Here is a 9164-nt window from a genome sequence, read left to right as displayed (position 1 = left end):
TTGATTGTAGTTTATTATCTTCAAAGGGAAAGTTTAAGTTGAACACTGTGTGTAGTACACAGGAGGGTATATATACTAGGTACGGTCTCGCTGGACCCCTCTTCTCTTTACTACCTCTATCTTCTGTAGCTAGTCTCCTTCTGACTCTCTAATTCCTCCTTTCTTGTCTAGGAGGGCTTGTGTCACGTCTATTGGCCGCATGTATGGGTTCTAGAAGCTTGTGTGTGTCTGTGTGGCATTCCTTTTGCTTAAATCTTGCAGACACATTTCCTGTTCCCACACCTAGCTTAGCGATCATATTACAGTTGTTACTTTTAGATTACACATTTATATTGCTATCTATTATGATTTGTATTATGATAATGTAGATTCCTAACAGATGTGTGGCCCTGGAAACGGACCACTGCTACATGATTGTTGAAAAAGTCCCTGAGCCAGTAGAGGAGGTGGCCCCAGTCACCCCTGCTTGCAAGGGTTGCAAAGATGGCCTCATGGCATGCCAGCTCGAACTTCTTTCTCAAGAGCAATGAAGACGGCAAGTCCTTTACCGTCACATAACTCCTAGAGAAAAGAGCTTAGGTATTCTGCAGTTACCTACCCTTGGTGCAGGCAAAGAGATGGTTGTGGGGGATAGGCAAGCAGCAGTGTAGGTGCCTCAGGACCATCCTCTTAGTAGTCTTGCTAAGGCAGCTCTGCAGAGAAATAGGCCTGAAAATTTTATGGTCATGGGGTTTTGGGATGGGGTGAATGGTGGCTCGTTTCCATTGCATGAGGAGGCTGCCCAAACTTCACGATTTGGTAAGTCTAGGTAGGCCTCCCTGGCTATGGGACCAGTGTGTGAGATAAGAAAGTAAGTAATTCCATCAGGGCCTGGGGCAGTGTCAGTGATTGATTTGAGGGCATGTTCAAGCTCGTGGATGGTGAAGAAGTGATCTGTTTCAGCTGGGTTGGTTTTGCATGTATGGATAAGTTCAGCCCTATTCTGGTGTAGTGCCTCCTGCCAGAGTCTGGTGCCTCCTGGGAGCCAGGCGGGGGTTATTCATAGGGTGAATGTCACTGCCAGTCCTTCAGCCTCACCCTGGGGGGAGGGGGAATGGGCAGAGGGAGGGCTAGAGAGAGCATTTAGTTTTTTCCAAATATTCCTTAGCTTGGAGTGAGCCCTGAGGAATCGGCACCACTCTAACCACTTCTGTTCCTTAATATCATTTTTCTCAGCAATGGTGTGCTTTATCACTGCCTGAAGATGGCTCGGCACTTCTGGTGTAGGGTGGGCTCTGTACATTCTTTTTTTCCCGGTTCAACCAATGGTTGAGTTCGTTCACCATGGCACAGTAAAAACCAGTGGTCTGTATGGTGGACCTTCAGGGTGGTGGTTTTAAGGATGGCTGTCTCAGCAGCAATGTGGAAGGCAGCTGTAAGTAGGGCTGCGTGTTCATGAAGATCATGGGGGGGACCATGGGAGGTTAAATGTTCAAGGGTGGCTGTGAAGAAATCCCAGTCGGCGAGCTGGGTATTCCATCCTGGGGGGGACCATGGGAGGTTAAATGTTCGAGGGTGGCTGTGAAGAAATCCCAGTCGGTGAGCTGGGTAATCCATCCTGGGGGGGGGGGGAAGTCCATAGAATTTGGGGAGCAGGGCATATTGATAGTGCAGAGAATGGCGTGGTGATTGGGGGTGAGGGTGGAGTGTACCTCCCATTGAGTTAGAGGAGCCAGTTCTGAAGAAGCAAAGGAGAGGTCAAGGCTGCCCCCCTGTAAATGTGTAGGAATTTGGGGGTCATTGAGGAGGGAGATGTGGGACACCTCCTCCATCAGCTTGGTGATGTGGCGTCCCATAGAATTTGTGGCTCTGTGGGTGCTGAGACAAGGATAGTGGACGTTGAGATCACTGCCAATAAACAGTGGTTCCTTGTTGGAGAGCATGAAAAGCTCTCCAAGTTTAATTCAGCTGTGGTGGAATGGTAGATGTTAAATTTTTGAGGTGACTGTTGGCCAGGGTGGTGATGTTGATCCCCTGGACTTACACCATTGTGACAAATCAGAAGGGGTTCAATGGCTGTGACGTGGATGTGATTACGGACCAGGATGGCACAAACACGGGGTCCCCTGTGGGCACATGGAAGGAGGAAGAGGGTAAAGTCCCTTAGCTGTAGTTGGCTGTGCATAGAAAGAAGAGTTTCCTGGAGGAGGAGGATGTCGACATGATCTTGGTAGGAGGCCTCCTTCAGCAGGGACCATTTGGCTGAAACCCCAAGGATGTTCCACTGCGGTATGCTGAGCTCAGTGGTCAAGGAGGCAGATGAATGGCAGTGGAGGGGGGAGTAACTCTTAGTTTCCTGTGTCAGGTGGTGTGTGGGCTGGTATGAGGGACCAGAAGTGTGCTCTTTGTGTCTCTATGGGGATGGTCTATGTCTGTCCGAGTGAGTTTCTGGCGATGGTTGGCGTTTGCTTTCAGGATCTGTTACCAGATAGAGATTGATTCCTTGGGTCCTTGGGCTCTCGGTGTGTATGGGGTTGAGTTGCTGGTTGTTTGTGGAGGTGCACCTGAACTGTGATAGGAGGTGGTGTGTGGTTGGGACTGCAGGGTGCTGGTGAGAGTTGAGCCTCCATCTAGGTTGGGAGGGTGGTGTGCTGCTGGTCAATGTGGGTGGCTTCAGTTGAAGGGGATTTTCCGCCCAGTCACTGATTGCTTTGTCGGCTATCGTGAGGATAGGCTTGGGGTTGATTGGGAGGCCGAGTTGTTGAGCGAACACCTTTGCAATTGCTGTGCCCAGTTGCAAACCAAGGATATGGAGGTCATTTTTGTTTATGATCATGTGACCAGAGGGTGGAGTGAGCAATGGATGAGAGGTCTGTGTAGAGGCCTCTGGTTCCATTTGAGTGTCAGAGTCCTGCATTGGTGGTGAGGTAGGAGGTTGTTGAAAGGGAGAGGGCTGGTGTTACGCCTTGGTGAATGGGTGGGCCTGGTTGTGGGCGGGGGGCCTCAGGGGGCATCTGGGTGGGGGATGGCAGAGGGGGGAAGTTGGCAGTGTGAGAGTGTGAGGAGCTGTGGGTGTGGAAGTGGTTTTCTATTGACCCCATGTGAAGGTTCCCAGTGGGGCACGGGACATGGCAAGCCTCTCCTGAACCCAACGTTTCTCCCTGTCTCTGTCACTCCGTACTAGTTCCTTCCGAGCAAGGCAGGACTTGTTCCACGTACGGTGGTCGCCTTGGCAACTTGGGCATTTTGCTGTAACTGGCTGCTTTGCCTTGAAGCTGTCGAAGCATTGTTGTGTTAAGTGGCGGCTGCTGCACATGGCACATATAGAGGGGCGGGTGCACCTCATTTGATGATGTCCATAGCGCTGGCAATTGAAGCAGCAGAGGGGTTCTGGGGTGTATGGCCTAAGGTAGAATGTGCCCTGTAACCGCCTGCATTCTTGAAGGGGGAAACAGGGTAATGAAACCCGCCCAGCTGGACTCAACCATTTTTTCGGTCATACCTGGAATTGCAATTTTACTATCTCAGTATGTTATAATGGCTTCACTCGTCATTGTTATAACACTTGGTCATACACATAATTACAATTTACCAAAGTTTACCTTGTGTACACATATCGCTTTAATTCTCATCCTTACTTTCCTACATTTATACAGTAATTGGATTATGTCGTGACATCAACCACATGCAGATCAATAAGCATTCTTAAAGTAGGCAAGGGCACCTCACTAATGGCAGGTCCAATTCTCATCTTACAGTATCAGTGTGTGGGCGGAGGTGTGAAGTACACAACACTATTCCCTCACAGGCGTAATATTCGCACAGTAGTAACACTTTCACGGGATGGACGTGGAGTTGCATATCACTTGAACTCCCCCTTTTTGGAGCCTCCATCTAGTAAATCCAAGGATCGATGTCATTTCGTCTCTCACTCGTCCCTGACTACCCCCACACTGCCCCCACACTCGCCCATTGCGTCTATTCTATGGCCTGGTGTTCATTATAGCTAGGCTAATGGATGTTATGCTGACGCGACCGTACATACTTATAAACACCGTGTCAGCATCCTTGTGCCTCTCTCTCTCTCCTACACTCTCAGTCTGTCTGTCTGTCTGTCTCTCTCTCTCTCTCTCTTTACCGCATTAGATGCGGTAAGACTACCCCCGTTGGTTGGTTACGACCAATACCATATACACTTTCACTCGCAGCTCCCTTCCAGCAGACACAGTTTGTTCACAGGGCATGTTAGGGTTTTGCATGTGAGCGTCCTGACCTTGACATGCCTCATCACACCATCGTCGCCAGGATTGGCCTCTACCAGTCTTCTCAGAACCCAGTGATTATGGGGTACATTCCAATCCATCACCAATACCAGGTCCCCCACTTAGAAATTATGCAACCGCTTGAAATGTTTCTGGCATTGTCGTAAGGATGGTAAGTACACCTTCAACCATTGCTTCCAGAACTGGTCCACTAGGAACTGTGCATGCTTCCAACTCTTCCGGTAGATGTCCCCTACAGGCTCTTCGGCCTTACCCCCTAACAGGCAGTGAGGTACAGTTTTAGGGCACAGAATGTGCAGTGGAGTAAGTGCTTTGAGGTCGCTGACGTGATTGGAGGTCGGGGTGATGGGCCGCCTTCCGTTGACTATCTCCTCCACTTCACAAAAGAATGTGTGGAGTCGCTCATCATCCACAACTTGCGCGCCTACTATCACTTGCAAGACCTTCCTGACTGTCCGGATCTGTCGCTTCCATACACTGCCCATGTGCGATGCATGCGGTGGGTTGAACTCCCACTCAATTCCCTTACTCAACAGTGAATTGTGCACCTTGTCATTCTTCTCCCAGCTGAGAGCTGCGGCCCGGAGCTCCTTATTTGCTCTAATCTTGTTTGTTCCATTGTCGGAATGAATGCGCTCCGGTACACCCCTCCTTGCCGAGAAGCACGTTATTGCATTGAGGAATGAATCAGCATCTAGTCCATCAAGAATCTCCAGGTGTATGGCTCTTGAGTTTAGGCAAGTGAACAGACAACCTCACCGCTTCACCCATTTCCTACCCTGCTTTGCGATGAATGGTCCAAAGCAGTCCACACCAGTGTGTGTGAACGGTGTCTTCACCACACATACCCTGTCAGCAGGGAGGTTAGCTTGTCTTTGCAGTGACTCCTTCCAATTGACTCGACAACAAACGAGACACCGTTTTAGCACACGGTCAATCACCCTTCGTCCCTTGTGCACCCAGAACTCCTGTCGCATTACTGCTAGTGTATGTTCTCTTCCTGAGTGTCCAGCCTTGGTCTCATGGGTTTCTCTTACTATTAGCTCTGTGACATGGTGGACCCATGGCAACAGCACAGGGTATTTGCTGTCCATCATCATGGGGGCTTTCTCCAACCGTCCTCCAGCACGGAGGAGTCCGTCCTCCCCCAGGTGCGGCTCCAGCGGGAACAGTGGGCTCGTTTTCTTAAGTGCACCCCGCTCCTTCAGGTCCTTTATCTCAGGTTCATAATATTCCCGTTGTACACAACCCAACACTGCTGCTCGAGATGCTCGGAGCTCATTCACCCTGAGTCTTGATTTGTCAACTTGCCTTGGTCCTCCCATTTGCCTCCAATACAAAAACCTTCTAATCCATGAAACTCCCCGCAGCAGCCTGTGACAGGACGAGTATCTGGACCACAATCTCGCCAGCGGGTCTTCTCCATGCTTAGCTCCCATTGCCATAGTTGTAGCATCCCCCTTTACCTCTGAGTCCGTCCCCAGGTCGAGTATAAGTCGGGGCTCTTGCAGCCAGTGATTGTTCTCTTGCCAGAGAAACTCGGGCCCTTCAATCCATCTACAACCTCTCTTCAGTTCGTAGCAACTCAGTGCTCGTGTCGCGTCATCTGCTGGGTTCAGTATTGAACCCAAGTGCCTCCATTGGGTCACTTCTGATTGTTCATGTATGGCCGCCACCTGATTGGCTATGAACGTGTGAAATCGCCTCTTCGTGTTATGTATATACTGTAGTACTATCACACTGTCTGTCCAAAAGACAGACCCTCCCGCGTTGACTGACAGCTCGTGCCTTAAAATCTCGTCAACCTTGACAGCCAATGCTGCAGCACATAACTCCAGACGGGGTATAGTTAGCTGTTTTAGTGGGGCCAGCTTGGCCTTTCCGTAGATGAAGGCACAGTGAACGTCTCCAGTCCCATCAGAGATCCTCAGGTATGATACTACTCCATACGCTACTTGCGAAGCATCAGAGAAGTGATGTAGTTGAAATGACATTCCCCTTGTACTTCTTGGGTCATAGCACCATGGTATCCTGAAATCTGTGGGGTGAGTTAATTCTACCAACCACCGTCACCACTGCACCTCATTGCTGTCAGATATAGCCTCGTCCCACCCTTTCTTCCTCCTGCATTCCTCTTGGAAGATGACCTTGGCATGAATGATGAATGGTGCAAGGAATCCAAGTGGATCATATACTGAGCTGATTACACGCAAGAGATCCCTCCTTGTAACTGACCCCCCTTGCTCAAAGAGTTTGATGACCACTGGCATTTGGTCCTTCTCTAGGTCCCACCTTCCTCCAAGTGCTCGTTCTGCAGGAAGAGGCTTGCCTTCTATGTCGATCTCCTTTACTTCCTTATGCCTCCCTGATTCGTGGATGGATTCAAGTACTTCCTTACTGTTGTTCACCCACTTGGTGAGTCTGAAGCCGCCCAGCGAGGTGATGTGTTGCAATTGTTCTGCCAACCTTATTCCTTCATCAGCAGATTGCATTGAGATAAGCAGGTCGTCCACATAAAAATTCCGCTGGGCATCCACCACGTTGTCAGGACATACATCTCTGTTATCTAGAAATGTTCGTTTTAAAGCATATGAGGCACATGATGGACTCCATACCCCACCGAAAAGGTGCATCGTCATCAGGTATGTCAGGGGTGTCCACTGTACATCCCCTTCCGGCCACCAAAGAAATTGTAGGGCATCCCTGTGTTCCAGAGCTACCTTGACTTGGTGAAACATAGCCTCTATGTCTGCAGTGAGGGCCACTGACCCTTGGCGAACCGGAGGAGTACCCCCAGCAGTTTGTTATTTAGATCAGGCCCTTGTAGCACCTGGCTGTTTAAAGACACCGACCCCACGTTCTGCTGCACAGTCGAATACAATGCACACCTTTCTGGGCTTGTTTGGGTTTAACACCGGATGGTGTGGCAGATACCAGGACATGTGAGGCCTTGTGTGAAGTTCATTATGAGGCACCAATTCGGTGTAGCCTTTATCTAGCAGCAGCTGTATCTCTTCTGCGTAGCCCTGGCATAAGGGCGGATCTCTGAGCAGCCTCTTCTTCAGGCCCTCTAACCTCCTCAATGCCATTAACTTGTTGTCTGGGAGCTTGGGTGGATTTCGTCTGAATGGTATAGGGAGCTGGTAGTGCCCCATCACCTTTGTCGCCGTGCTTGACCACAATTTTATCACCCTATTGTCTTCAATGGAAAGGCCATCTCCCTTCTAGTAACGTGCATCTAGTTCCCAAAACTGTTGCACTTGCTGCTCCAATCGTATTTCCTGGGATTTGTTGTCCACTACAGCCACACATCCTACCTCCTCTGGTCTGTCTTCTACCTCAGCACGAGGTCATACAGGTCTGCTGACGGTCCATCCCAGCGGCGTCCTTATCGCAAAGGGTTCTCCACTGCTCCTTGCCCTGACCTCCATGGGCGTCAATGCTTGCGGAGCATCAAGACCAATCAATAGTTGCACCTCACCTTCATACGTGTTCAGTGGCTCTGTTCCCGGCAAATGAGTCCATCGTGCCATGTTCTGTACAGAGGCTACTGAATCCTTCAGCGTTGCAGGGAGTCATTGAGTGACAATCACCCCATGCAGCGATATCATCCAGTTCGGTTTACGGGAACGTCTGCTGCTAACTACTAAGTCTATCTCCTCAGTTCGCTGCACCGTCACCTGAGTTACAGTGTCTAGTGTTACCCATACGGTTCTCCATGGTGCCTCCAGCCTGCTTGCCAACTGGGTCGTACAGAAGGTTCAGTTGCTGCCAGAGTCCAAAAGTGCTCTCGTCCGGACTACGGCATCCGAGTCTTTACTAGCTGCCTTCACTTCAATAATGGGCAACGCCATCTTACGAAGCTGCCCATGTATCCACTTTGTTCCTGCCGTAGCGGTGAGTCATTCGTTCCCGCCTTTGCCCCTTTCGAGCTTGGGCCTTTTAAGTGTTCCCTCCTTGCTTGCCTCATCACGTTTGTCGGTTTGTCCACAGGAAGCACTTCTCTTCTCTGGCTCTGCTTGGTGTACTCCCTGCTTGCTTCCATGCACCTCCTCCTGCTGAGTGTATTGACGATGATCAACTCTCGGCTTCCTCTCACCCTCCATCTGTGGCTTTGCTCCGTCTCCCTTCCTGGGTTCCCAATGGTACTGGGACTCCTGCCTTTGCCTTACTGGGCCAGTCAGGTGTATCCATCGTGAATGCTTCCCAGTGCAACCCTCTATGTCACACCATACTGAGGCGCGGCACTCAGCTGCCAAGTGGGTATCATTCAAGCAAACATAACAGTATTTGAGCCGTCTGACCGTGGCACTCCTTTCTTCAACTCTCATGGCACGGAATTTCTTGCAACCCACCAGGGTGTGCAGCCCCCCGCACAGCCAACACAAGTCTCTCTCGCTCTCAGGTTCGTCATCACCAATGGTGGCCAAGCTGATCACACGCCTATCTGGATTCCTTCTAACACCAACCTCGGTGGATCACTTGGTGGCTGCTCCCCTTTCCTTGGTTCTCCTCACACACACTCTGTCCGCTTCCTACAGGATGAAGGTTTTCAACCATTTAACGCTGGGATAATACCCGTATTGTTTGTTGTGGGCATAAGTTTCGTCCTCATACCACACAAGTGCCCTTTCAGGCAACCGATGCGACAGCACGTCCATCGAGCGAATGGTGTCCAACTCCTGCAATCTCCCGATGGTCTCCAGACTCAGAATACAAGACCCCAACTCGTCGGCGAATTTTCTAAGGCCACTCTCATCCTCACCTTTGATCATTGGCCCTTCAAGTATTCCTTCCACAATCTCTCGGACGTACTGATGTCTGTCTCCGTATCTGTCCTCCAATATGGCCATCGCCTTCTCATAACCCTCTCTTGGGTCCAAATAGTTGCATGTTTGTAGC

The 9164-nt window shown here is 50.3% G+C and overlaps 2 protein-coding genes across 2 annotated transcripts; both read right to left on the bottom strand.

The window, feature by feature from the left end:
* Positions 1–4363: 4363 nt before the first annotated feature.
* LOC145415638 (uncharacterized) lies at positions 4364–6256 on the bottom strand. The gene is made up of 2 exons (XM_080284859.1): positions 5111–6256; positions 4364–4972 (listed from the first exon to the last, which is right to left on the bottom strand). Exons 1-2 carry the CDS (start codon positions 6254–6256, stop codon positions 4364–4366), a joined length of 1755 nt encoding a protein of 584 aa, XP_080140985.1.
* A 75-nt stretch (positions 6257–6331) lies between these two features.
* LOC145415637 (uncharacterized) lies at positions 6332–6895 on the bottom strand. Its single transcript, XM_080284858.1, has one exon. It carries the CDS (start codon positions 6893–6895, stop codon positions 6332–6334), a length of 564 nt encoding a protein of 187 aa, XP_080140984.1.
* Positions 6896–9164: the final 2269 nt, after the last annotated feature.

The sequence above is a fragment of the Coenobita brevimanus genome, chromosome 103 (assembly GCF_032717465.1).
Source record: "Coenobita brevimanus isolate Jiangsu-jjx chromosome 103, ASM3271746v2, whole genome shotgun sequence".
Classification (NCBI taxonomy): domain Eukaryota; kingdom Metazoa; phylum Arthropoda; class Malacostraca; order Decapoda; family Coenobitidae; genus Coenobita; species Coenobita brevimanus.
The sequence above is the reverse complement of the archived record's forward strand: the minus strand, read 5'-3'. Positions and strand labels throughout refer to the sequence as shown.

Coding starts and splice junctions, on each gene's coding strand:
- LOC145415638 (XM_080284859.1), bottom strand. CDS start 6,256: ATGTCATTTCAACTACATCACTTCTCTGATGCTTCGCAAGTAGCGTAT. Junction 4,973..5,110: donor CTAACCTCCCTGCTGACAGG/GTATGTGTGGTG, acceptor ATACACCTGGAG/ATTCTTGATGGACTAGATGC.
- LOC145415637 (XM_080284858.1), bottom strand. CDS start 6,895: ATGCACCTTTTCGGTGGGGTATGGAGTCCATCATGTGCCTCATATGCT.